This window comes from Capricornis sumatraensis, chromosome 20 (assembly GCF_032405125.1).
Source record: "Capricornis sumatraensis isolate serow.1 chromosome 20, serow.2, whole genome shotgun sequence".
Classification (NCBI taxonomy): domain Eukaryota; kingdom Metazoa; phylum Chordata; class Mammalia; order Artiodactyla; family Bovidae; genus Capricornis; species Capricornis sumatraensis.
In genome coordinates, this window is record NC_091088.1 from 7106659 (window position 1) to 7134646 (window position 27988).

General features: G+C 55.4%; 1 protein-coding gene across 1 annotated transcript; it reads left to right on the forward strand.

The window, feature by feature from the left end:
- Window positions 1–123: 123 nt before the first annotated feature.
- On the forward strand, window positions 124–27988 carry LOC138096137 (V-set and transmembrane domain-containing protein 2B-like). Its single transcript, XM_068992214.1, has 9 exons — window positions 124–205; window positions 744–928; window positions 1872–1901; window positions 2794–3235; window positions 5980–6103; window positions 10383–10497; window positions 25568–25781; window positions 26083–26226; window positions 27900–27988. Exons 1-9 carry the CDS (start codon window positions 124–126, stop codon window positions 27986–27988), a joined length of 1425 nt encoding a protein of 474 aa, XP_068848315.1.

A 27988-nucleotide genomic window follows, 5' to 3' on the forward strand; every position in this document is an offset into this window, starting at 1 on the left:
GCGCGGGGCCATGGCAGGCTCGAAGGCGTCCTAGCCCGAGTCCGACCGGATCCGAGCCCGCGCCGCCGCCACAGCCGCCTCTCCGAGCCCGGGTCCGCGTCGCCGCCGCGCCCCCTGCGGGAGATGGAACAGAGGAACCGGCTCGGCGCTCCCAGATACCTGCCGCCGCTGGTGCTGCGCGCCCTGCTGCTCTTCGTGGCCGAGGGTGAGAGCGGGAACTTTGCTACCGCTGGGGTCTCAGGGGTCCTCGCCGGGGCCGCCAAAGCCAGCCTGTCCTGGCCGCAGCGGACAAAGAGGCGGAGGAAGCGAAGGGGAAGGCTTCACAGTCTCCAGCGATCCTGGTGTGCAGCCACTGCCCGGTGCGGTAGGGGGTGGAGAGCGGCGAACGGTCGCGGCATCAGTGGCGCCCGCGCCCAGGTCCTTCGAAGCCGGACCCGGGCTCCAGCTGCGGCCAGGCGGCTCGTGGGGCGCCGGGAGTTGGCGCGCCCCAGCCTGGCGCTGGTAGCGCGGCCGGGCGTGGAGAAGAAGCGTGAGCCGCCCCCCGCCGCCCCGCCCGGACTGGAGGGAAGCGGCCTGCAGCGGCAGCCGGTCTCTGCAGCGGCCCGGCAGCTGCTCGACCGGACTTGGCCAGTGCCTGGGCCGCGCGAGCAGCTGAGGGATAGGAAGCACACGGCCCAGCGAGCCGGGGTGGCCCCGGGCCTCAGCCCCACAGCTGGTCACGCCTCTCTCTCCCCCGCCCCCAGCGACATTCACCGAAGTCCCCAAAGATGTGACCGTACGTGAGGGAGACGACATCGAAATGCCCTGCGCCTTCCGGGCCAGTGGAGCCACCTCGTACTCGCTGGAGATTCAGTGGTGGTATCTCAAGGAGCCTCCCCGAGAGCTGCTGCACGAGCTGGCGCTCAGCGTGCCCGGCGCCCGGAGCAAGGTAACTGGCCGCCCGCGCGGCGCCTGGGGTGACCGGGGTGAGGCAGGCAGGGCGCCGCCCCGTGGTGCCACCCATCTCCTCCCGTCTCCGTCCTGACAGCACCTTCAACAACAGCGGTTGTTATCCCCTAGGCATTTGCATTCCTTTCACGGAAACCTCCCCCGAACTCCACGCCTAGCCCTAGGAAGCTACCCCTCATCCAGTTTGCCCGCTATTGCCAGCTGCCGGTCCAGAGGGTGATGGGTGCCGGGTGTTGAAAGAAGACCGCTTGCTGGGGCCGGGCTTTCCCTGTCCTCTGCCACTCTGAGGTCCCCAGGGCACACGGCCAAGCAGCTAAGCTCCTCCGGGCTGGGATCCAGAGGCTGGCGGAGCACGCTGTACAGGTTACCTCCAGCCGCTGCAGGGTCAGAGGGACTTCCCCCTCTGCCCATCTGCCTCTTAAACAGTCTCTAGCTCTGTCTCTTTCTCTCACACACACACCCACCTCCCCTAGCGCCGCACAAAAACACACACACCGCACACCCACACCGCCTACCTTCGCTCTACCCGGAGTCCCACCCTTTGCTCACATCTCCCATCGGGTCCTGTCCATCCAGTTTTCCAAGGGGTTTAGGGAAACACCATAGGGAATGGGGATGCTCCTCCGGAGGGAAATGGGTCTTCTTTCCCACCCGGGGGGCGATCCAGCCTCCCTTCCTTGGCTGGCAGGGGTGCTCCGGCAGCCCCTCCTTGGCCGGGCGCCATACTAGCTCCAAGCCCTGCTTCCTTCCGGATAAAACTCCTGAAAATCTCGATGTTCTTCCTGCCCTCCGCCGTGGCTACATCCTGAGCGGTTTCGAGTCTCAGCCCGCCTGCGGAGGATCCTCTTGCAGGAGGTGCGTCTGAGTTCTCTGAGCCTGAAGGCCAACAGCCTAATGTCTCTCTCTCCCTCTTTGCATTTTAGGTAACAAATAAGGATGCGACTAAAATCAGCGTAAGTGTGGAGCCCAGCGTGGGCCGCGGGAGACCCCTTCCGGCCGCTTTGCGCCCCGCAGCCTCCTCCCTCTTAGAAAGGCTCCTTGGCGGTGCGGTATAGGGCCCAGCTCACAGCCTGGCATTGTCGGCCGCTTGGCGTGTCCGTGCGCCATCTGTCGCCGGTCGTGGATCGGGTTCTCTTTTGCGTAAATCAAGGGTCCCAGGCCTGAATCTCCTTCCTCCGTACGCTTGCCTGTAAAGCTCTCCTGCAGGCTCCTTGCCCTAGCTCCTGGCTCAGGGCTGTGGGCCCCACTCCCACCCCGCACGCAGCCCACGCCCTGGCGGCGCCCTCCGCGGCAGCCCTCCGCCTGGGTTGCGGGTCGCGGTGCCGGGCGCCGTGGGCTGGCTTGGAGTTGCGGTGGAGGGGAGGAGTCTTGCCAGGGTTGGGGAGGACATGCGCCAAGCCTTCCCCTCTGGAGATGGAGGGATCACGGCCTGGGGATGACCAGGGCCTCCTGTGCTTGGTTCGGAGGTGAGGGTTCCCTGGGAGCTTGGTGAGGGCCACAAAGCGGTTGCTCGCCGGCATCTCCAGCAGCTCGCAGGAGCTGAGCTTTGTCTGCCGTTCCATGCTGCCGCCGAGAGACAAGTTCCTAGGCAGCAGGGACCCAGTGGCTGTGGCAGCAGCCTCTGCATGCACTGCCTCCCAGCGAGGGCAGAGCGCTCGCTGAGAAGGGCTGGAGCTGGGAGCAGGTATCTGCACTATGAAGGCAGAGCGACTCTCCCTCGAACACCACCTCGGCCCTCCGGGCTCTGGAATGAAGGAGTGTTAGTGGGAGCGGATGTGAAGGCCCCAAGGGCAAGGCGCCGGCCTGCCCGCCCCGGGCCCTGACCGAAGCCCCGCTCTCTTGCAGACCGTGCGCGTGCAGGGCAACGACATCTCGCACCGGCTGCGGCTGTCGGCCGTGCGGCGGCAGGACGAGGGCGTGTATGAGTGCCGCGTGTCGGACTACAGCGACGACGACACGCAGGAGCACACGGCCCAGGCGCTGCTGCGCGTGCTCGCGCGCTTCGCACCGCCCGACGTGCAGGCCGCGGAGGCCGTGTCCCACATTCAGAGCGGCGGCCCGCGCCGCCACGGCCCCGCCAGCGCCGCCCGGGCCGACGGCGCCCAGGATCCCGGCCGCGGCGACAAGAGCCCGCCTCCCGGGGGCCCTCCCGCCGCCCCCGCCCCAGGCGTCCCCGAGGCCGCCGCCGCCTCCGCGGCGCACAGAGCCGCGACCACCGTGGCGGCCGCCGCCTCGTCCGCGCCGCCGCCGCCCCGCGAGGCGGCCCTTCTGCGCCAGAGGCACTCAGGTAAGGGCCCCGCGGAAGGCTCTCGCCGGGCGGGCCGCCCCGCTGCGGTCGGTCGCGGGCGCGGAGCCGTCGGTGGGTCATCTGGCGGGAGCGTTCCCAGAACCCCGCCTCTGCTCTCTTCCCGCCGCTTTCCCATCCTTACTGTCGGCTGCTGGGGGTGGTCACCACCCACCTTTTTGACGGTGGGCGCCGCCCGGGGTTCCCGAGGCTGGAGGCGGGGAGCTCGCTCTCGAGTTTGGGGAACCGGACCTCGGGGGCTGCACCCCAACAGCATCGGGCCTGCTTGTCTCCTGAACATGCAGGGTGGGCAGTAGCACCCAGTCTAGAGTGAGAGGAGGCGATTACAGTTCGGGTCTTGTAAGTCTGGGTGCCACCTTGACTGGACTGAACAGACACACTGTTGGAGCCCGCGTGGGTGGACCTGGCTGCGTGCGCTCTGCCCTCCTTGGCAAGCTCCAGGCGGTCCTAGACAGCAGTTGGGCTATAATCGCCCCTCCAGGCTCCTTTAGGCCCTCATGGGGGACAGGGTGAAGATGGAGCCCTGCCATCGTTAGGAGGGCTGCTCTCCCAGGGAGCTGAGCGGATCAGGGGAGGGGGAAGGGGCAAGGAGAGAAGGGGAGAAGGGAGTCAGAGAGCAGAGGGCAAGGATGAGGGGCTGACTGCAGGCTGGGAGCAGGAGGGCCGGCTTAGCAGTGGTGGGCTTTTAGCCAGGGCAGGAGGGCCTACTGCGCAGGGTGTCCCTCCTCCAAGGCACCCCTCACTCCCAGCACCTGCTCAAAGGTGGGACCTCAGAGATAGCTCAGCTCCAGGGCTCACTCCCTGTGTCTGCCTTTAAGCTTGTCACTCCCTCTCAGTCTTGTCGAGGCACAGACTCAGAGAGAGCATCTCCATCAGCCTTGCAGCACTCAGAGTGCTGGGCTCCAGGACAGTCATATAAACCACCACAGAGTGGGCGAGCTGAAGCGCACCGCCCTACTCTCATGGTTCTTTTTTTTTTTTTGAAAGCTTCGTCCCACTCTTTGCAACCCCATGGACTGTATAGAATTCTCAGGCCAGAATACCGGAGTGGGTAGCCTTTGCCTTCTCCAGGGGATCTTTCCAACCTAGGGATCGAACCCAGGTCTCCCGCCTTGCAGGCAGGTTCTTTACCAGCTGAGCCACCAGGGAAGCCCTCTCAAGGTTCTTAAAGTGCAGATGCCCCGCCACCAGTATCAGCACTTTGTAAGGATGCAGACTCCTGGGCTCCCCGCTGAATCCAAGGACACCAGCATCCTAGCCTCCCTCCCTGGCCGATCGTCTTAAGGCTTCAAACAGTTCAGACCCTGCCAGTTTGTCTTCCACATTAGTTCAGTTGCTTCTCACTAAGTCACCCTCCCTGTGGAAGCTTCTCCATGCGGCTCAGGCTCTTGTCTATATCTGGAGGCTTCATCCCTCTCAGGTTCCATACAGGTACCCTCCCAGGCTAGGAGGGAAGGCGAGTCAGCTGGGAACTTGTGAGGGTCCTCTCCCCAAACTCGACCACCTGTCTTGCAGCTTACCCCATATCAGTTTAAGATAACATGAGTTGCTGTGCAGAGCTGCAAAATGCCAGAGGCTTAACACAATTCGAATGTACCATTTTCTGGTTTCCATTGCTGGGAGGCGGGGCTGAGGAGGAATGGCTCTGTTCCATGCAGTCATTCAGAGATTCAAGCCGACAGAAACTCGACCATCTTTAAGAGGTGGCTTCCACGCTCGCTCATCAACACACAGCCCGCAAACAAGGGAAGAGAGAATGGAAGCAGCCTTTCTCAACCCAGTGCCCTGAGCACACCAAGCCCCAGGGCTCTAAGGCTCACAAAGCATGTGATGAGTCTTTCTTGTGCATTTAGAATGGGTCTTGGTATCTGTCATTTTTGGAAGACTGAGAAGATAGCCACTCAGATAATTTTGGTAGAGTTCAGTTCTCTCAGAGAAAAGCTGATATGGAGAATGGCAATGGAAGTTTGTAAAGGCCATGCCTAGAAGTGGTCAATATTACTACCACCCTCATCCATCAGCCAGAACTCAGTCTGATTGTTCAACAGATGCAAGCAGGGTAGAAAAATGTAGTCCTTGGCTTGACAGCTGTTCTCCAGTCTCATCTCTTCAGGGTGGAAGAGCCTAAATCACAGGAACGAAGCCATCTCTGCCTAGCACGCTGGAAAAGGGTTACTAGGGATGCTGGAAAAGGGTTACGGGCCTAGATACTGCTGGTTGGTGAAGAAAACACCCTTCTGCCCCATCCCTTGGGCTCTAGCAAGTAAACGTGTGTCTTGGGCTGGAACATTCCTCTGGGATGTCCCATAGACCATAAGCAGAGCAGAGGAGGTGGCGCGCCAGGAGCCCAGATATGCGTTGTGTTTCCTTCTTTTACTGGCTGTGTGATTTTAGGCCTGTGACTTACCCTCTCTGAAAGTATTTCTTTTAGAAATACTTCAGTAATCCCTGACCTCAGAGGGAACTCAGCATGGAAACTGCTCTATTATCACCAAGGCCATTATATTCTCTGAGCGAAGAGGAGGGGGTGAGGGAGATGAAGCGAGTGGCTGGTGGTTGGAGGCCAGGCTGCGGAAGGTCTTGAATGCCGAGTGGAGCAACAGGAGCCACTGAAGGTTTTGGTAAAGGAAGCCCCGTGTGATAAGAGGTCATTCCTGCTCGGTCTCCCTCCTCCCTGGGCAGAACTTGACCCCTTGAGCCTCATCGCAGCTGCCCTGACTGCCCAGCACGGCTGTCAGAGCTGCAGTCTCTGGGCCTGACCGCAGGGAAGCTCCAGATGACGCATCGCTCCAGCAGGGACCCAGACACGGAAGTTGGCACGGACAGTGCCTTCTTTCTGGAAGTCCTTAGGTCAGCCCCGTTCTGACGGCACTTGCCAGCCCAGGCGGGGGCTCCTCTGCCCTCCCTGGGGTGAGAAGCAGTACTACTTCCCCCCAGAAAGAAGAGCCAGTGGGGCTGCCAGCAGGGCTCACAGCTCGACCGGGATGGGGTGTGCTGGCCCTAAGGCCTCTGTCGCCCCAAAGCCACTGCCGGCTCCTGCACCGTCAGAAACCACGCAGACACGGTGCAGAAAGAGCCCTGGGTTCCTCTCCAGCTGTGTGCAAGCCCAGGAAGGTGGGCCCTCAGCTGGAGGACCAAAAGGCTTGTGTCCTCTGGGCTCCAGGGAGAATCACTGTGCTGCGGCCCCCTCTGTGGCCCACTCTGGGTGTAAAGAAGTGGGTCAGGACTTCTAACCCACACACGTACCCAACAGCCTGATGCCAAGGGGGCACCCGTACTGTCTTCAGTGCCCCAGCCTGCCTCACCTGCTGCGCCTGGGGGCTGTGGGCGGGATGAAGGCTGCAGCTGGGCTCTGAGTCACGGGCGCCGGTAGCCTTTCTGCAGGGCTGTGTTGTCGAGCAGCTCTTGGTCCTGCCGAGCCTCTCTGGGATGCAGCAGGCAGCCGATCACTCAGAGCCAGCAGCAGTGTGAGTCAGAGAGGGAGCTCACGGCGATGACCTCGGAGTTGCTCCCCGCCCCCACCACTCTCCTCACCCCACTCTCGGTTCTTGGCAGCTTAGAGGGGGAAGGACGAGAAAGGATTGTGGCCACTTGGTTACCAGGCAGGCGTGTCTGCAGAGCGTAACAGAGAGGGGGCTGGTGGAGCAGATGGCACATTCGAGCAGAGTCTTGGAAGAGAGACAATGAGAGTATTTTTTAAAGGTGTGAACAAGGTTAGGACAGCCAAGGATGAGAACTGGCCCCTGGCTCATAGCAGTGGGAATCATTAGCACCTTGGGCCTGGAAGGGGCAAGGGGAGGGGGCAACTTAGCAGAATCCAGAGAGGTCAGGTGGACAGAGAGACCAGAAGAGCTGAGGCCTTGGGAGAGGGATGTGCTAACCCCTGGTGGCCTGGCAAGACCCCCTTCTCCTGCTGACCTCTAGTGCCCTGTCAGGGTCTCCCAGTGACCAAACCCTCCTGGGAGCTGAGGACAAGGGCACCCAGGTGATGCAGCCTGTACAGGCCAGCTTCTCAGGGCTCAGAGCAGAGTGGGGAAAGGTGAAGGGTGGATCTGGAGTGACAGAGGCAACCAGCTGGCTCTCAAGGGAGGAAGATGCATTCTTCCCCAGCCCAACACCAGGACAAATCCAGACCTGAGTTCCTAATTAAAGAGGTCATCTAACCCCTGAGCTGAATGGATACACTGGCTATTTCAGATTAGCAACCTCAGAGATGGTCCCAGCCCAGCTCCCCAGTCACCTGTTAAGCAGTTGCTCCTGGGAGAAAATCAGAAGCCCCAGACAAGACTGTGTCACTGTTTTTAAAGTGAGGCTCTTTGCTAACGCCAGGAAAGGGATGAGGGGACTTACTCAAAGCTTTGTTTTCAGCTTTCTCACAGCCAGGCCAGGAAAGCCTTCCTGTGCCCTATACATGCCCAACATAGCCAAATACATAGTTGCACTAAAAGTTTATGTTCAAAAACTCATTCATTTCACGTCTCATTTGTCAAGAGACATTTTGATACTTGTGCCTAAAAATAACATGGGCTGGATTAGCGCAACAGAGCCGGCACAGGAGACTGGGGTCCTTCTTAGCCATGTTCATAAATCTGACTCCTAATTAATTTGAATACTGACCTATTTTTCATGAACACTTTGCTGCTGGTTGCCATGTCTAGAAGAAATAAAAAAAGAGAGAGAAAACAAAACAGTATCTTCCAGACAAATGCTTCAACTAGAAGGTTGCCACAGTGAAGCCAAGTGTGGCCTCAACAGAATAGTTTGCAACTGACTGGCTTGTATGTTGGCAAGAGGTTCCCCTTTGCAGGGACCTGGGGATCAGCTCCGTGGTGTGTGACCCTCTAATTAGCCTCCAGGCTCCAGTTCAGAGAAGAGCCACCCTGGCCCCTACAGAGAGCCAGCTGGATGTGGCAAATTGCTGCCTGGTACCCACCCAGATAACTGAGTCTCAATATTTCAATTAATAATGAGAGAAAGACAACCAAGGTCATAGGTGTGATGGCTTTAGAGAGACTGCTACTGCTGGGAGCCATCAAGGGGAGCATCCTTGGATGTCACCATGGCAACTGTAAACCATGACCGAAGAGGGCTGTGGACAAGGTAACAAGGTGAAGGGAGCTCCTCTCAGCCCGGGCCCCTGGTGGACAACAAAGCCAGCAGAAATGCCAGTATGACCAGAGAGAATCTCCACGCGGTGGGGGTTTCCAACCAGGCCGCAAAGGCAGGCGGCAGCCACCCGGCCTCCCCTTCTCCCCGGACCCACAGGGACCTGACAGCCATCACCTTAAATAAACAGCCTGCTCTTCCCTCAAGCTCTGATGTGATACAAGGGTCGTAAGTCAAGAGAAAGTAAATCTGGCAGAGGTTTTCCCAGAGAGGAGAAGGTGAAACTCTGAGCATCCTGAAAGAGAACGTGAAGGGACTTCACAAAGTAAACGGCCGAGCCTCACCGCTGGCAGGAGGCAGCCGCATCCTGCAAACGCGTGTGGTTGTCAACGTCACGGCCTCCCGTCCCTCACCAGCCAGTCCCATGGTTGCAGGAACCGGCGAGGACAGCCAGACTCAGCTCAGGGAATCAAGGGTGCCCACGGGACTCCGGGACAAAGCTATCTGTGTCAGCAGGAGTCCCAGGGAGCACAGCCCCGGCCCAGACGAGGCTGATGGAGGAGGCCTGCTCTAGGCAGTGCGAGACCTCAGGCTGGAAGGAGGCACCTGGGCTTCGTCCGCCTCTTAGATCAGTCCTGGGGAAGTTCCCGGGGGGGCCCTCTTTCCCTCCCAACTCTGTGCCCCATGGATTGAGAAAGTCACACCAGGTGGAAGGGCCTTTTTTGTCTATCATCCAGCCGTGAGTCGGCTCACAATGCAGCCATTCTCTCAGCACCTGGGAGACCCCAAACTAAGGAAAAACAGTACTGCAGATCCTCATAATGATAAAGAATACTTGCCTTTCACTGAGCACTAGGTGTGTGTCACGCTAGCATCTCACCAGTGTCCCCCGTTTCTACATGACCCCTTCTGCCCCACTCCATCAAACAGCCCCCACCCCAGAGCCCAGATTCCTTCCCTAGCCGGGGGGGGGTGGGGCAGCCCCACGGGAAGAGTGGAGAGCCAGGCTTTCTAAATGTCACCGGGAGCCAAGCCCACCAAGGAGCTTCTCGTTAAATACGCCAGGCACACATTTTAAAAGCTCTGAATATTAAGGATTCCCCAAGCATCCATGGGAATAAATGAGGTCAAGTGCTTTTGTAATACGATATTGATTACTGCTGCCCACGTGGACAGAGGCAAGGGCTTGGCTGTGGTCTAAACCTCTAAGCTTTACGGGAGATGCTGACTTGTTTTAAGATACCTTTGCAGCACAGCAGGAAAAAAGAAACTATCATCTTTTCTATTCCCCCATGCTTTGCAGGCATCTCTTAAAAACTCCAAAGCGGTGAGAAGCTCCCCTTTGTCTTACACAAGGGCTTCAGGAAAGTTTAAGGTCACAAGCAAACAGGTCCAGCATCTGCAACTGCCGATCCCCGCCTTTTCCTTATGAAGGATGACAAACCTCCTTCCCTGGGATGGGGCTTCAGTGGGAAACAGTCCACTTGTTGGTGGCTTTGGTGTTCTCAGGAAAGTGAAGTGAAGTCGCTCAGTCAGGTCCAACTCTGTGACCCCACGGGCTGTAGCCTCCTAGGCTTCTCCATCCAAGGGATTTTCCAGGCAAGAGTACCAGAGTGGGCTGCCGTTTCCTTCTCCAGGGTTCTCAGGGAAGGTGCTCTAAGTGCAGGATGGATTACCCAGTCCAGCCTTCTCTGGGCTAAGGCTTAGCTGCCGGTGAGCTGAGAGCCGTGGAAGGGGCTGCCGGGTGCTCAGCAGCAGCGGGCCCTCGCTCAGGTCTTCTCGAGCCACACCTCCACCAGGTGGCCCTTGAGAGGCAGGCCCTGTGAGTCTCGTCCCTGGTCAGCATCCTGGGTGAGGCCATTCCTGGAAAGTACTGGTGGTTCCATTCCGTCATTACCTCTCCCCGGGCTGAAATATCAGAGCCACATTGGGCTGGCCTCTGTTCTTTGTGGTTCAAGGAGAGAGTTTTGGGGGCCCCACCATTCATCAGCTCACCCACGCACACGCGTTCTGCTCCCTCCAGCTCAGAAGTGACCAACCCGCTGGAGGGCTCCTCAGGCGTGAAGGCCAGCTGTGCCCAGGGCACCTCTGGAGTGTGCCCAGCTGGACACCCAGTGCTGATAAGGCAGGAGGCCACGGTCAGCCAGGCTTCCCTGCAGTTCAGCTGGTAAAGAATCCGCCTGCAGTGCAGACCCCAGTTCGATCCCTGGGTCAGGAAGATCCCCTGAAGAAGGGATAGGCTCCCCTTCCAGTATTCAAGAATCTGCCCACAGTGCAGGAGACCAGGTTTCAATCCCTGGGTTGGGAAGATCCCCTGGAGGAAGGCATGGCAACCCACTCCAGCTTCCTTGCCTGGAGAATCCCAGGGACAGAGGAGCCTTGCAGGCTGCAGTTCATGGTGTCGCAGAGTCAGACACGATTGAGCGACTAAGCACGCACACACGCGTGGTCAGTCAGGGCCTAGACAAGCTCTCTTGAAGGGGCTGCCCATTATGGTGGAAAAGACAAAACAAACCTGAGAAAGGCTGCCAACAGCTCAGGAGAAAGTGTTACTCACCCCTTTTCCAACCACTTAATTCTTCCTCTGACATTTCAAACATCCCTTACTATTGAGCTAAGCTGGTTCACGGGCAAGCCAGTGTTTGAATGCCAACCCATCTTCCTGTTTCTGGGCCTCATGGAGCTCCAGCCACCCAGAAGTCACAGGCCATGCCTCGTTCCCTCGCCCTCCATAAGGAGCGTGCTTCTCATTCTCCACGAGTCCAAGTGCTTGCATTCCAGTCCTGACCCATCACTTCCCACCCGCCACAGGCAAGTTCTCGTATCTATCATCCGGCTGACACCAGTGCCCACACAGGAGCAGAGGAGGTAAGCCGCAGAGAGGGGAGCTTCGCACAGGCCAGGCACCTGGAACACACCCACCGATGTTGGCTCTATCAGCAGCGTCCGTGGGAATGGCACTGACTGTCCCCAGTCGTTTCTTGACCATTCCTGGGGGCTGGACAGGATGCTCCGATCTGAGACGTTGCTCTGAGACGCGTTTCCCTCTGTGCACTGAGTGCATCGTGGGGCCAAAGGTGAGGAGACAGCCGACGGCACTTCAAACAGAAAATGCCCTCAGACTGCAAATGGCTCGGCGAGGTGCTATTTTTGTCCTTTCTCCTTGCCATTTGGAGGAGGAGGAAAGGAAATGGGGATAATGCCATGTCCTCATTCTTTCCTGGCTGCAGCTATTCTGCATGAGTCAGGAGCGAGGTGAGCAAGGACAGGTTCGGTATGGGTCCTCGCGTCCCACCTGCTCACACCTGTGTACCTGGCCCCTAGTGATGGTCAGGCAGCCGAACAGTCTCCAGGGCCGACCTGGACTGGAGAGGAGGTGCCAGTGCCCTCCTCACTGAGACTCTCCCCACATGAGATAGAGCCGCTTGTGCAGGGATGGGCATGTCAGGGGATGGGTCAGGCCTCTGCCGCAGGTTTGGGCCTACACTGTCTCCCATGCACTCTGGCACTCTGCCTTTTGTGTTGGTACCTGCTTGGATGCATTCTCTGATGACTGCTTGGCACCCAGGGACCCATGGGGAGAGGGTGGGATGAAGAGCGGGCTATATGCAGAACCAGAAGGCCAGGACCCCTTCAGGCCCACGTGAGCCTCCCTCCCACCAAGCACTGCAGGCTTACCCTGAAGGAGGTCTGCCCGCCTTTACCGGATGAATACAGGCAAAGATCCAGAGCCCCAACCTCTCTGCCCCCTGGCCCCTGCCCATCAGCTCTCCTTGAAGAAATACCGGTTTTCTCTAAGCCAGGAAATCCCAGCTGCAATGTCATATCCTTACAGCAACTCATTACAGTTGATTCTCACATGAATGCCGCTTAGCGCAGAGGAAGGATCTTTAATAAACCCCCAGGGAGATGGAGCTGACATGGTTCCATGGCTTATTCTGAGCTGGAGCTGCGGTGGGGGCTCCTAGCTAACTGTGTCTGGTCTGACTGAGGGTGGCCACTACCCCGGGCATCTGGTAGATGCAGCCCCTGCTTTAGGGAGAAGCTGATGGCCCAACAGCGGTGGCCAGACAAGCAGGTGCTCTGAGAATGCCTCGGGGTCATAAAGGGGACGGCCAGGGTGGGCTGGCAGTGGGGGACCAATCCACAGAGGGGAGGACGCTTCGCTGACCCTGCATCTCAAGGGCCCTTATCCGTCCTGGGCACCCAGGAGGGCCCCGCTGCTGTCTTGGGCCCCCACATTTCCCTCCTGTCCTGGACTGATGCCCTGGGCAGGCAGGCAGAGTTCGTTCTCACGTCTTTGTCCCCAGCGCCCCACACTCACATTCCCTGGGCCTGGCACTGATTTGCTCATTCGTTCATTTACTTGCACGTTCAGAAAACATCCCTTGAGCATCTTACGTGCAAGATCTGTGCTAAGCACTGAGAGCACATGTGAACAAGATCAACAGGGTCCTAGGAGTCTGAAGAGAGGGACACGGCATGACTGTTGATCAGACAGGCACACAGCAGGGAGGAATCTGCGGCCATCGCTAGCACTCTAAGCGAAGGACCATGGGCCATGGCCCAGTCAGGAAAGGGCCCCTGCCGGAACAACAGTTAAGCCATAATCGGGGGGATAGTTAAGAGTGGGCATGAGAAGGAGAGAGAGTAGGGCCTTCCAAGAAGAGGGGCAGCATGTGCAAAGATCCTCTGGCAAGAGGGAGCAGGGGCTACAAAGGCCTGACAGAGTTGCTGTGTCCAGGGCACAGAGAGCAAGAAGAGGCACAGGGGAATTAAGTGGAGAGGAGTTCAGGTCAGACCCCAGGGAGGCTTTGGCTCTTGGCCATGGATGGGAACAAGTGGCTGGCAGGGCGTGACGCTTTCTGAAACAACATCCTGGCTGCAGCTGTGGGGGCTGGAGAGGTAGGGGCAGGGTGGATATGGGGAGACCACTGCAGAGCCGGTAATCCAGCCAAGAGGTGACAGGGCCAGGACTAAAGGTTTGCATGGGTGAGGGACAGGATGCATGCAGAGATGAACTGGAAAACGAGTGTCTGCTGAATGAGTGAGGGGAAAGATGTGTGACTGGATGACAGAGGTTGGGGTCAGTGAAAGGAAGGATGCAGGGCCATGTGGCTGGGCGGAAGGAATGTGTGCGAAAAGGCTATGACTGAGCGGCTGGATGGGAGAGGGGGACAGAAAGAAGGATGAGTAGATACTTATCCTTGGATGAGTAACTTGTTTCATCGTGTGGATGAAACACGAATGCAAGATGGGCCCTGCAGGAGGAGCGGGGCTGGAGGAGGAGATATGCCTGGGTCAGGATTCTCCACACCTGACCTCTGCACAGCCAGGCCACATCCTCCAGGAAGGGGAGGCCGGAGGGAGAAAGGTCCCAGGTGGTGGCGTGGGCCAGAGTTTCATGCCAGGTCATGCCTCTGCGGGCTGGCCCTGGGCCACAGAGAGGACAGGCAGAGCAAGGGGACACAGCCAATTCCCAGCCTGCCCCAGCTCCCTTAACCCCTCAGCCTGCAGAAGGCCCTTCTGTCCCTTGCTGTGAGGGGCAGGAGTGGACACTGGGCATTCTGGAGGATGCAGCCTGGCAAAGACTTGATGCTGACTGTCCACGTCAAAGTTAAATATATTTTTTCAAGCATTTAAAAAGTCAAATCTCTAGGTAGGCAGATGAGGAGCTGTATTTGCATTAAAAACTAATGTAACAAAATACACAAGGCAATAATTCATAATGCATTCTGTTCTACAGAGTCATCTTTTAATGCGTGACATACCCTGGGCAGCTCCTCTGTGCTAATTTTATTTAATGAGCACATGTTATAGAATTTTCAGAGCACTGTCCCCGGGCAATTAAAATGTGTGAACCTTTTCAGTTAAATTGTGTTCCTGAAGAGAAGTCCTCAGTGTGAAAAACAAAGGAATGCCCGGGTGTTGCCAAGGTGGACTCTGGAGAAAGGCGCTGCTGTCGTGCTCTGCGTGCTGGCCCTGGGGACCTACAGCCCTCCTCCCCCGGCCCTGGGCCTCCAGGCTGCCACTCCTGCTTTTTCTTGGCCATGCCCAGCTCTCAGGCCTGGACCCACACAGTGAGAAGCCCTCCTTGTGCAGGCACTGATTGAGTGCCCACTGTTTGCCTGACCTGGTTAAGCTGGGCACACTCTGCACCGAGGGACATAAAGGCTATGCAGGGGACAGTGGGAGCTAAAGGAGGCTGAAATGCCTCAAAGAGAAGCAGGGGCCCCTCCTCTGAGGTACTGACAGCTCTCCCCTTCCGCATCTGTGTAATGGGCACACCAGCTTTCTGGCCTCTACAAGTCTGTGAGTCTTAGGTCGGAAAGGGGCCACAAACAGTCTCCAATGAGTAGCTCCCAAACTTTGTTCCTTGGAGCCTCGGGCTTCCCAGCCCTGCCTCCCGCCACAAACAAAGCAGTTCTGCTTCTAATCTTGTTTTCTTTTTTGGGAGGTGGGTGGTGGTGGGGTGTGAGGAGAGGAGTGACTTTTTTTTTTGGCCACACTGCTGGGCATGTGGAATCTTAGTTCCCCAGCCAGGGATCAAAGCCATGTGCTCTGCATTAGAAGCGCAGTGTCTTAACCACTGGACCACCAGGGAAATTCTCCCTCGCATGATTTTAAATATTGAGGTTCCACGCAGCAAATAGCTTGAAAAAGGAGGTCTACTGCTTTAAAAGATTTTAAAACTGATTTAGTCCATATATGGTCTGTCTGACAGAATGTGATCCACTGGAGAAGGGAATGGCAAACCACTTCAGTATTCTTGCCTTGAGAACCCCATGAACAGTATGAAAAGGCAAAATGATAGGATACTGAAAGAGGAACTCCCCAGGTCGATAGGTGCCCAATATGCTCCTGGAGATCAGTGGAGAAATAACTCCAGAATGAATGAAGGGATGGAGCCAAAGCAAAAACAATACCCAGTTTGTAGATGTGACTGGTGATAGAAGCAAGGTCCGATGCTGTAAAGAGCAATACTGCATAGGAACCTGGAATGGTAGGTCCATGAATCAAGGCAAATTGGAAGTGGTCAAACAGGAGATGGCAAGAGTGAACGTCGACATTCTAGGAATCAGCAAACTAAAATGGACTGGAATGGGTGGTTTAACTCAGATGACCGCAGTATCTTCCTACTGTGGGCAGGAATCCCTTAGAAGAAATGGAATAGCTGTCATAGTCAACAAAAGAGTCCAAAATGCAGTACTTGGATGCAATCTCAAAAATGACAGAATGATCTCTGTTCATTTCCAAGGCAAACCATTCAATATCACAATAATCCAAGTCTATGCCCCAACCAGTAACGCTGAAGAAGCTGAAGTTGAACGGTTCTATGAAGACCTACAAGACCTTTTAGAACTAACACCCAAAAAAGATGTCCTTTTCATTATAGGGCACTGTAATGCAAAAGTAGAAAGTCAAGAAACACCTGGAGTAACAGGCAAATTTGGCCTTGGAATACGGAATGAAGCAGGGCAAAGGCTAATAGAGTTTTGCCAAGAGAACGCACTGGTCATAGCAAACACCCTCTTCCAACAACACAAGAGAAGACTCTACACATGGACATCACCAGATGGTCAACACCAAAATCAGACTGATTATATTCTTTGCAGCCAAAGATGGAGAAGCTCTATACAGTCAGCAAAAACAAAACTGGGAGCTGACTGTGGCTCAGATCATGAACTCCTTATTGCCAAATTCAGACTTAAATTGAAGAAAGTAGGGAAAACCACTAGACCATCCAGGTATCACCTAAATGAAATTCCTTACGATTATGCAGCAGAAGTGAGAAATAGATTCAAGGGATTAGATTTGATAGACAGAGTGCCTGAAGAACTGTGGACAGACGTCTGTGACATTATACAGGAGGCAGTGATCGAGAACATCCCAAGAAAAACAAATGCAAAAAGGCAAAATGGCTGTCTGAGGAGGCCTTACAAATAGCTGAGAAAAGAAAAGAAGTGAAAGGCAAAGGAGAAAAGGAAAGATATACCCATCTGAACATAGAGTTCCAAAGAATAGCAAGAAGAGATAAGAAAGCCTTCCTCAGCAATCAATGCAAAGAAATAGAGGAAAACAACAGAATGGGAAAGACTAGAGTTCTCTTCAAGAAAATTAGAGATACCAAGGGAACATTTCATGCTAAGATGGGCTCGATAAAGGACAGAAATTGTACGGACCTAACAGAAGCAGAAGATATTAAGAAGAGGTGGCAAGAACACACAGAAGAACTGTACAAAACAAATCTTCACGATGAAAATAATCACGATGGTGTGATCACTCACCTAGAACCAGACATCCTGGAATGTGAAGTCAAGTGGGCCTTAGAAAGCATCACTACGAACAAAGCTAGTGGAGGTGATGGAATTCCAGCTCAGCTATTTCAAATCCTGAAAGATGATCCTGTGAAAGGGCTGCACTCAATATGCCAGCAAATTTGGAAAACTCAGCAGTGGCCACAGGACTGGAAAAGGTCAGTTTTCCTTCCAATCCCAAAGAAAGGCAACACCAAAGAATGCTCAAACTACCACACAATTGCACTCATCTCACACACTAGTTAAGTAATGCTCAAAATTCTCCAAGCCAGGCTTCAGCAGTACATGAACTATGAACTTCCAGATGTTCAAGCTGGTTTTAGAAAAGGCAGAGGAACCAGAGATCAAATTGCCAACATCTGCTGGATCATCAAGAAAGAAAGAGAGTTCCAGAAAAACATCTATTTCTGCTTTATTGACTATGCCAAAGCCTTTGACTGTGTGGATCACAATAAACTGTGGAAAATTCTGAAAGAGATGGGAATACCAGACCACCTGACCTGCCTCTTGAGAAACCTATATGCAGGTCACGAAGCAACAGTTAGAACTGAACATGGAACAATAGACTGGTTCCAAATAGAAAAAGGAGTTCGTCAAGGCTGTATATTGTCACCCTGCTTATTTAACTTATATGCAGAGTGCATCATGAGAAACACTGGGCTGGAAGAAGCACAAGCTGGAATCAAGATTGCCGGGAGAAATATCAATAACCTCAGATATGCAGATGACAGCACCCTTATGGCAGAAAGTGAAGAGGAGCTAAAAAGCCTCTTGATGAAGGTGAAAGAGGTGAGTGAAAAAGTTGGCTTAAAGCTCAACATTCAGAAAACGAAGATCATGGCATCTGGGCCCATCACTTCATGGGAAACAGATGGGGAAACAGTGTTAGACTTTATTTTGGGGGCTCCAAAATCACTACAGATGGTTATTGCAGCCATGCAAAAGATGCTTACTCCTTGGCAGGAAAGTTATGACCAACCTAGATAGTATATTCAAAAGCAGAGACATTACTACAAGGTCCATCTAGTCAAGGCTATGGTTTTTCCAGTGGTCATGTATGGATGTGAGAGTTGGACTGTGAAGAAAGCTGAGCACTGAAGAATTGATGCTTTTGAACTGTGGTGTTGGAGAAGACTCTTGAGAGTCCCTTGGACTTCAAGGAGATCCAACCAGTCCATTCTAAAGGAAATCAGCCCTTGGTGTTTTTTGGGAGGAATGATGCTAAAGCTGAAACTCCAGTACTTTGGCCACCTCATGCGAAGAGTTGACTCATTGGAAAAGACTCTGATGCTGGGAGGGATCGGGGGCAGGAGGAGAAGGGGATGACAGAGGATGAGATGGCTGGATGGCATCACTGACTCAATAGACGTGAGTTTGAGTGAACTCTGGGAGTTGGTGATGGACAGGGAGGCCTGGCGTGCTGAAATTCATGGGGTGCAAAGAGTTGGACACGACTGAGCAACTGAACTGAACTGAACTGATATATATATATATATATATGAAGTGAAGTGAGGTCACTGAGTCGTGTCCGACTCTTCGCGACCCCACGGACTGTAGCCTACCAGGCTCCTCCCTCCATGGGATTCTCCAGGCAAGAATACTGGAGTGGGGTGCCATTTCCTTCCCCAATATAGTTATATATATATAACTACATCTAGTTATTTGGTCACTGAGTGGTATCAAGCTCTTGCAACCCCATGGACTGGGGCCCACCAGGCTCCTCTGTCCATGGGATCTCCCAGGCAAGAATTCTGGAGTGGGTTGCTATTTCCTTCTCCATTTCTCCAGGGGATCTTCCCAGCCCAGTGATGAAACCCACGTCTCCTTCATCTCCTGCATAAGCAGGTGGATTCTTTACCACTGAGCCACCAGGGAAGCTGATATACTCACACGTGTGTGTGTGTGTGTGTGTGTATAAATTATACAAAATACTGTTGTTGTTCAGTCACTAAGTCATGTCCAACTCTTTGTGACCCTGTGGACTGCAGCACACCAGGTTTCCCCGTCCTCCACTCTGTCCTGGAGTTGCTAAAGTTCATGTCTATTGAGTCAGTGATGCTATCTAACTGTCTCATCCAAAATATGCAAATTATACAAATACGCTTTTATATATATATATATATATATATATATATATATATATATATATAAAATTTTTCCCTAGGGGAAAAATTTGAAGTGGTTTACAAAGCTGCACGTGGCATAACAGTGAAAATTATTTAATGACAAAACTGGAATAAAGGGAAAATGAAGGTGAAGTTAATTTGGAAAAAGGTAGACAAAGAGATGTGTGCACACAGTCTTGGGCAGGTGAAAAGGTCAGGTAGCGCTATGTAGTTGAAGACACAGCCTGTGTTTAAGTTGACAGACATGAAGCAGCTGGCCAGTGCCTGGTGCATCTTGCCTGCTTAGACCGCTGGGGGCCTCTAAGAGCAACTTCCACTCATTCATTCAACAAACCCTTTGTGAGCAATGCAGGTGTGGGCAGGGTGTGAAGCGATTGTGGGTTTACCCACTGTCGGAGGAGACAGCAGTCAAAACGTAAGCCACCGTGGCCACTCAAACACAGCGCAGCATAAACATGACTTGCTCTGGAGCCCATGGGGCAACAGGCGCCTCCAGCCAGGCCAAGGAGGATGTGGTCTCTGAGAGACCCCCTGGGCCTGGGGCAGGGGGTCCGGGACAAGAAGCAGGCAGATGGAAAGTTGTCTTGGAGGTCATGCTGTGGGCGTCTCGGGGCTGATCCATGGAGGGTGGGCGGGCTCTGGCAGCAGGGAACAGGAAGGGCTGTCTAATAGCAGGAGAGGGAGGGCCCCGTGGCTGCTGTGCAGCCGGTCTGCCTGGAGCTTGGGGCACCAGAGGCAGTGTGGACGCAGGTGAGACAGAACTTTCCCCCAGGGTGGGGTCAGGAAGGCATCCTGGACTGAATTCAAAAGTACTGGGGAGTGAACTAGAGATAACGCCTCTACCGCCTCGCAGCTGTCCATACTTAGGCGCGTTACTTCACCTCTCCATGGCCCACCTGTGTAAGAGCGCCGCCGCCGTTCCGCCTCCCAGAGTCTCCTGAGAGAATTAAAGGAGAGAATTCTCTTGGCACCACGAACCAAGAACCACAGGCCTGTTAGCACCCCACAGCCTCAAAGTTTAAAGAACTTGAATGAGCGGGTAGGAAATCCTCCCCTGAAGACTAGGCCCAGTACTGAGGAGCTGGGAAGCTCCATCCGGCCTGGGAAGCACCCTGATCCTGTGGTCAGGGCTGCCCTTGGCCCTGCAGACAGCAGCCGCCCAACCAGAGGGAAAGGCCCGTTTACTGTTTTCATTAAGTGGCACCATTAAAGGGTCCTTTGGGGCAAGATTTCATTTCAAAAGAATTAAGGAGCTGGAAAGGAGCTAGCAGCAAAGTTGGCCACATTAAAAACCCATTATAAATGTTAAAATACAAAAAAAAAAACCTCATTCCCACATGCTCTCCTTTGGAAGCAGCCTGGGGCTGGGATCAAGCTGAGGTGCCAGGGCAGGGGAGCGCCTCACCTTCGACCCTGAGTGTTGGTGTGTGCGGTGGTTAGGTGTGTGGACAGAAGCCAGATGGTCTGGGTTCATGGCCCAGAGTTGCCAATTATTTTAGAGGGGTCTTGGTAGGGCTGCTAGGTTTTAGCAACTTAAAATATAGGACACCCGTTTAAATTTGAATTTCAGATAAACAATCAATAGCATTTTAGTGTAAGTATGTCCCATGCAGTATTAGAGATTAACATATATTATACTTTAAATTATCTGTTATTTATCTGAAATTCAACTTTAACTGGGCATCCTGTATTTTATCTGGCAGCTCCAGGCTTTGGGCAAGTTCCTTTACCTCTCTGGATCTCAGTTTCTCCATCTGTAAAACAGGGATAAAATAGTAAGTTCTACAGTTAAGAGGACGGGGTTTAAAATGACGCACTTACTGTGGCGCCTGGTCCCAGCTGGGCTCTGCCTTCCTGGGCCCTGGATGTGGATGGGGCCACTTGCTGGGGGAAGAGGGGAGGAGGCCGGGCCCAGCCTTCTGGCACACGGCTCCCACCGTGACTGGAGAGGCAGGATTCATGAGGAAGCTGTTTACGGGGCTGGGGGAGAAGGGGACACAGGCAAGGGCCACAAGAACAGACATTCATTTGTGCAAAGCCCTCTGTGCCTGGGTGCTCAGAGAGGGCTTCCTGGAGGAGGCAGCACTTGTTCCAGGCTTGAGGTTCAGGCCAGGCCTAGACAAAGGAATAGAAGTCAGTGGTTCTGCAGGGTGAGCCTGGAGCCCACTCAAGGTGCTGGCAGAGAACAGTGGATTGGAGTACAGGGCTGATAGCGAAAAAGCAGTGGGGGTGAGGTTGCTGGGGGAGATTACGGAGCACCCCAGCTGTGGCACTGACGTGGTGGTGCTTTCTCCTGAAGGCAGAGGGAACCCATCAAGGTTTTTGCCCCTCAAGCAGAGTGAACCAGATGCGTTAGAAGGAGGGAGGCAGGCACAGGGTGGCAGTGGAGGCAGGAAGACACTTTAAGAGGTCACCGCCGCACTGGGACCCAGGCAAGGAACAGGGCGCCGAGAGGCGTGGCTAAAACAGGCAGGGACGCTCGTGTCTGCCCCCACCCCGTGGGCTTCCCTGGGGACGCAGCTGGTGAAGAACCCGCCTGCAGTGCAGGAGACCCGGGTTCAACCCCTGGGTTGGGAAGATCCCCTGGAGGAGGGAAAGGCTACCCACTCCAGTATTCTGGCCTGGAGAACTCCATGGACTGTACGGTCCATGGGGTCACAAAGAGTCGGACACAACAGAGCACCTTTCACTTCAGTACCCCATTGAGCCCAGAGCACTCCCAGTCCTCCCAGCCCAGACACGGAGGCTGCCCTGTGGACGTCACCTCCCGTGGACATGGACCCCCAGCAGGAGGACAGCTTGTGCTTGAACCCAGGAGCCAGCTGCCTGAGGCTGGGGCAGGACCAGCACAGGACCAAGGCACCCACAGCTCGCCCCTCCTCTTGCACCTCCTCAGCCCACACTTTCAGTTTCCTTTAAAGACCAAGGCCGTTGGTTGCTCCTAGTTTTTGCCCTAGTTACCGGCACACATTAATTTTATGGCAGAAATTAAATTCTGTCCAGTCCTGTTAGTGCTCGATTATTCCTTGCTGATTCCCTTTGAATAAATATCTGTGAAGAGGGTTTAATTAAAACTTCAACAAGGGGAGCAGCTTCTTGAAAGGTGGTATCTTCCCACACAGCTGCGGGTGGGCTGCCTGGCCTAACCAGCACAGTGTTCAGGGGAGGCCAGAGAGCCAGGGTAGGATGGGTGCAGGGGAACATCAGGAAGCCAGGCATGTCAGAGCGAAGGGAGCCAGCCCCGCGTGGTCACCCCAGGGTGTAGGAATGAAGGCGAGCTGACAGCCAGGCCTCCTGGATCCCATACCAGAGCTTGCCCAGAAGTTGCAAACTCAGACCCCTACAGAGGGCCAAGCGTGGGGGGTGCAGGTGAGCGAAGCAGGTTGAGGAGAGGGCTGACTCCAGGGCATCAGGGAGGAAACAGGCAGCCGCCCAGGCCCGGCCTGGGCTGAGGCGGAGCAGTCAATAGGAGATCCCCGCAGCTAGGTGACTAGCGGGCCCGGAGCTGCTGGGTCGTGGGCCTTTCCAGTTCACATCTCGATTTGTACTTTTATGTAAAAGTCTCCCACATTTTACCTGTTGGATTATAACTTTCGATTTTTAGAGCTCAGCATGCACCAAGCCAGACCCTTCTGCATTCCAGACTGAAACCTCAAGTGGCAGCTCAGGGCCTCTCCATTGCCCCGGGCTCTGTGCGTGTGTCCCCCACAGATAACAGCTGGGGCCTGACCGTGGCCCAGACGACCGAGTGTTCTGTTCCACAAGCCCCTGCAAATCTCCTTGTACCCTGCCCCCAGGGAGCTCCTAGAGGAAGCCTTTCTCTTTATCTGGGCTCGGCCACCACCACACTCACAGTCAGGGCCAGTGATGGGAACAGGGGTAAGAGCCAGTCTGTTCCTGGCTGCCCCAGGGAGACAGGCCTCAGTCTCCACGGTAAGTGATGTCCAAGTGCAGCCCACAAAGTCCAGCCATGCCCAGACTCTTGCTGCTTGGGGGCTGGCCCCTTCTCTCATTCTCACATGGCAGCAAAGGGGAAAAGGAATAGAATCGAACAGCCACGCTGAAAGAAACTCATTCAGGGCGCTCCACTTGGTTTTCTAACATTTTCAACCAAAAAGCCCCTATTCAAAAAACATGACAGCACAAAATGCCGAATGGATGTAAATGCCTTGCTCTGCTTGACACAGAGGAGGGACCTGTCCTCCAGACCTCCGTCATAGTCCTGATGTTAGGATACGCACGCTCACTGGTGGAGTGGATTTGTCCATGAGGCTGGACTGGTTCTTTTCTGCCTGTGCTCAGCATTGGAATATTCTAATGCAGCACTTGAGGGGGCAAAGGCCAGGCACCGAGGGGTCACCCACAGGGTGAACCTCCAGCTTTGCTTAGGTCACAAGAGCCAGAATCAGCCTGTTAGCCATTTTTGTGTGTAGAACCAGACCGCAAATGTATCTAAATTTTACTGACTCAAACCTGAAATAAATTTTTAGTTTTTAAGCTATAGACAAAACAAAACAAAATACAGCCTCTGAGCAGCACTGGCCTCTGAGGGCACCTTTGCAAACTCCTGACCCAAGCCAGCCCCTCAGCTGTAGCCCTCAGGCCAGGAGAAGACTGCAGTGGGGAGGGGAGGGGCTGCAGAGACTGCAGGACCGAGAGCCCCTCGATCCCAGACGTGTGGGCGGGGCGGGTGGCGGAGGGCGTGGTCATCCTGGGCTCACAGATCAGCTGGGGAGCAGCCTACCAGTCCTGAAGCCTGCAGAGGGGGGTGGTCCCCCCAGTGCCCCATGCCTGTAGGAGTCCAGGCCAGAGTAGGGGTGTCCTCTGCATCCCGCTCCCAGGAACCGACTGTCAGGAACCTCCGGTGGGGGCAAAGTGAGGATCCCAGGGGGTGACTGGAGCCCAGCCTCCTTCAGTGCCATCATGAGGTGATAAATGGCCCCAGAGATTCCCTGTTGTTTTCTGATGAGGGCTTTGGAATTCTGCCATTGCTGGGTAAATAGAGAAGCAGGATTTTCCAGGGGAAGCTGCTCGAACTGGCACCTTCACTGTGCCTGTGGGTCTGGGTGCACCCACAGTGTTCTTTGGGAAATGGCTCTGGTGTGAGTCTTACCCCACTCGCCACCCAAATGATAAAAGTTAATATTCACAGAGCAGCTTTGATTTCTGTAAGAATGATTAGCAAAACAGTGCTATTTGTTTAATATAAAGAGTGAATCAGCTACTACTCCATCAGATGCTTCCCTCACCTCTCAAGCAGCCTAATTTTCCCACTTAACCACAACAGCAACTTCTGTGTGCTGCAGAGCTCTTCCTGGCCCTCCTTAGGAAAGGAGGAAATAGACTGTTAGCAACCAGTCATCACAACAGCCTGCATGTCCCTAGGAACATTGACCTCTCCACGGCGCATGACACAGGAGACCAGGATAGGAGGTCCTGCCTCAGCTGAGCCAGAGGCACTCTCCTGGTCCTTGCTCTGGAGGGTCAGGTGAGCCCTGGACAGCGCAAACAGTCCTGCCTCGCTCCAGGAAACAGTGAGGACGTGGACTAGGGCAGCAGATGCGGGAGCAGGGGCGGGTGGGGGAGCTAGGTGCTGGACACTTGCCCACGCCCCTCCACTGGACAGCAGTGGGGAGAGGACGGGGCTGCCAGACCCCTGAACTCTGACCCGTCCTGCTGTGAAGGCCCTCTGCTTCCAGGAGCAGCCCAGAAGGCTGTCTTCCCCGGTCGACCCTGGCTCATGTGAGTATCTCGTGAGGGATGCAGCAAGAGGCTCCAAAACCCGAGTCCTCCACCCCTCAGAGACCCAGGGGCATCTGTCTGTCTGTCTGGAACACAAATGCTTGGGAAGATAGTTATTCTGTTTATTCCATCTTGGAAAATGTTTCTCTCAGGAGGACAGCCCTCAAAATTGGTTCTTCTCCAACACTTTTCAGAAAAGGAATTATGTTGTCCTTTTCATTAACATTTTATTCACATGGCTCTTACTCTGTTTGAGGCACTTTTTTTATATATGATTGTATCTATCAGTGAGCTTCTGACTCTAAACCGTGGTGACATGGATATGACGGGCAGCCATCTATTTAGGTCATGGTTCTGTGGGTCAGTGCGTATTTCTCCTGCTGGTGTCTGTCAGCTTCTTCATGCACCTGTGGTCATCTGCTCTTCCATTTGGGGCTGGCTGGTCTAGAGGGACCTCAGCTGGGACATCTCCTGGCTCTTAACCTGCAGCAGGCCAGCCCAGTCTTCTCACATGGCAGTGGGTTCCAGGAGCCACAGAGAAAGGCAAGCCTCAGTGCACTTTTCAAGCTGTGGCTTGCTTCACGCTTGATAATGTTCATTGGCCAAAGCAAGTCCTGTGACCAGCCTCGTCAGTGTGCGAGGGCACCGTCACGGAAGGTGAGAGGGGAGGGGCATTTGTAGCCGTTCTGCGACCTACCACTGTCGTCTTGCTTAGTCTGGACCCAGCCTGGGGAGCCGTACCCTGCACATACTCATTTCACGGCACCATGCATGTGCAATCCGCATTTTACTGAGTGTGCCCCAGGACCCAGAGAGGTGAAGGGTGTTGCACGGGTCCCACAGCAACCTGGCCGGAAGCTGTCCTGGTTCCAGCCCACTACCCCATCCCACCTCCTCGGGGCCCGTCCGTGGCAGTGCGGGGTCAGGGAGACGAAGACGTGCCACCGAGGAGCCAAACCCGGCTCCCCCGACGTAGACATCCTCAAGCAGAGACATGGACGACCCCGGTGCCTGCCCCCCAGGCACTGGCCTCCGGGAGCACCCGCTCCGCAGCCCCTGTTGCCCGCCGCCTGGCCCCATCCCGCTCCGCAGCCCCTGTTGCCCGCCGCCTGGCCCCGTCCCGCTCCGCAGCCCCTGTTGCCCGCCGCCTGGCCCCGTCCCGCTCCGCAGCCCCTGTTGCCCACCACCTGGCCCCGTCCCGCTCCGCAGCCCCTGTTGCCCGCCGCCTGGCCCAGCGCAGGAGCAGGGTGGTTGTTTCAGTTCAGGGTTGTTTCAAAGTCTTCTGCAATTTTACAACTTTTAAACATGAGGAGGTGAGACTGCAATAGTGGAAAAGACACAGTCGCCAGTATTCGGAGGCAAGTTGCCATCTCTTCTCCAGTCTCCCGTGCCCACAGTTCTGCAGCGTTCATCCCGCCTGGCTGGCATGTGCCGTGCCTCCTGGCCCAACGTGCCTTGAGGATCTGGATGTGCCCTACTGCACACACACGCCTGCTTTTAAGTGCCTCGCATGCTTGTTTCTGTCTTGCCTGCACAGGCCTGAGTGTCAGGGTTTGCGGGAGCAGAAAGATCTGCACCAGGAGATGGGGAGGCCAGTGGGGCTGGGATGGCCACATGAGCCCACTGGGCCCAGGAGCCAGTGCCCTGCTGGTCACCCCTGTTTCCACACCCCCGAGCCTCGGTGAGTCCACCCAGGCATGTGGGGCTTTCATCAGCTGGTCTGTTACCACATCCACCCTTGTCCTTCCCAGAGACGCATGGCCGTGAGGAGCAGCAAAGGAAGACCCAAGCCTTTGGAGTGACCGCACCGTGGTCCTCTCTATGACAGGGGGCAAGAGGGTTTGTCAGCTTGGGTGAAGCTGCAGAGGAGGGCCGGGCGTGGTGATGGCGTGAAAACAGTACCGCAAGGGAAGGTCGCCCGTTAGGGCCCTCCTGTCCTGTGCTTCTCAGTGGGGGCTCAGGGCTGGGTTCAGAAACACCGACCTTGGATAGGACGGGCACAGCAGATGGCCTCTGCCCTCTTTTCTTTCAGATCTTCCAACACAGCCCTCATTTCCTAAAATGAACAGATGGAATCCTGGCATCTTGAGCCAGAATGGGCCTGGATCATTTTTCCAAGCCCCTCCTCGTACAGAGGGGAGACTGGGGCCCAGGTCACAAGAATGAGGGAAACACCTTGGACAGGAAAGACAAACGGCTCTTCCCCCTGGAGTGGGGAAGAAGTCAGGGGCTGAAGCCCGGGCTTGTCAGGGAAGCCACAAGCCTGGCCGGGCTGGCTGCAGCTGCAAGCAGCCGGGTGGAGGGGCTGCGGCTTCTGTGCATGTCCGCGGGCCGAAGGGCCTCCTGCGCCTCCCCTCGGGACAGGCAGGGCTCCAGCCCAACTGGCTAGGCGGGGCGAAGGGAGGAGAGGTCTCCATAAGGTGCAGATAGGCAGGGTGTGGCTGGAAACTGCTTCCATGGACGCAGCCCGATTCTTTGCAGGCTGGTAGTGACACCCACATGGTTCAGGCAGGACCAGGGGCATCCATGGTGCCTCTACACTGGCTCCTCCTAATAACCTGAAGGGAGCCCCACACCCCCCAGTGAGAAGCCTGGGGTTCGTGGGTGGGCTTTTGCCGAGTTGCCCAGGAGACCTCCCAAACAGATGAAGAGCTGATGGCTGACAGATGGGGAGCCGGGCAGGCAGCCCGGGTGAGGAGGGTGAAGGCAGTATGTCACAGTCCCAGTAGTGGGCCAGAGGCTTGGGTTAGAACTCACATGGAAGACACAGATGGGGGTGACCTCCCATCATGATAGTGCAAGGGTCACTCCTAGGGGGCCCTAGCCCACTGACCTCCACCAAACATTGATTGCTGAGTGCCCCACTTTGACCCCTGGGGCTGGACTGACGGTTTGTGGAAAGAAGACTCACACGTTCAGGATGCCTCAGGCAGGGTGTCTGTGAATGCAGAACTGTGCAGTTCAGGCAGGAGCTGGAGGGGATGGAGTTGTGTGCGATCAGGAGTCTCTCCGGAGGAGCGGGCAGCTGGGCCTTCAGCACCAAGGGCACTTCTCAGTGTAGTCCTGGGGGCAGGAGTGGAGAGGGAGCACAGAGTTCTTATTCAACTGAAATAGTGCCTGGACTCGGGATCTGCTGTCTAGCACATGCCCTTCAGGCAGGGGCGCCCCGTGTCTGGACCACAAATGGGCTCCTGTGCAGCTGGTAAAGAGGAAGCCGCCGCAGAGCAGTCATGTCTGGCTGGGTACCAGCAGGGCACTCAGAGCAACAGCCCAGTGGGGGGTCTCATGCGCCCCCCACCCCCCACCCCACCCGCTCCCAGGAGATAACCCTGCCCCTTCTCTCGTCCCTTGCAGGCACCGGCACAAACTACGCCACAGACCCGCTCCTGTCCCTGTTCCTGTTGGCCCTCCATGAGTTCCTGCACCTGCTGGCAGGGCCCTGA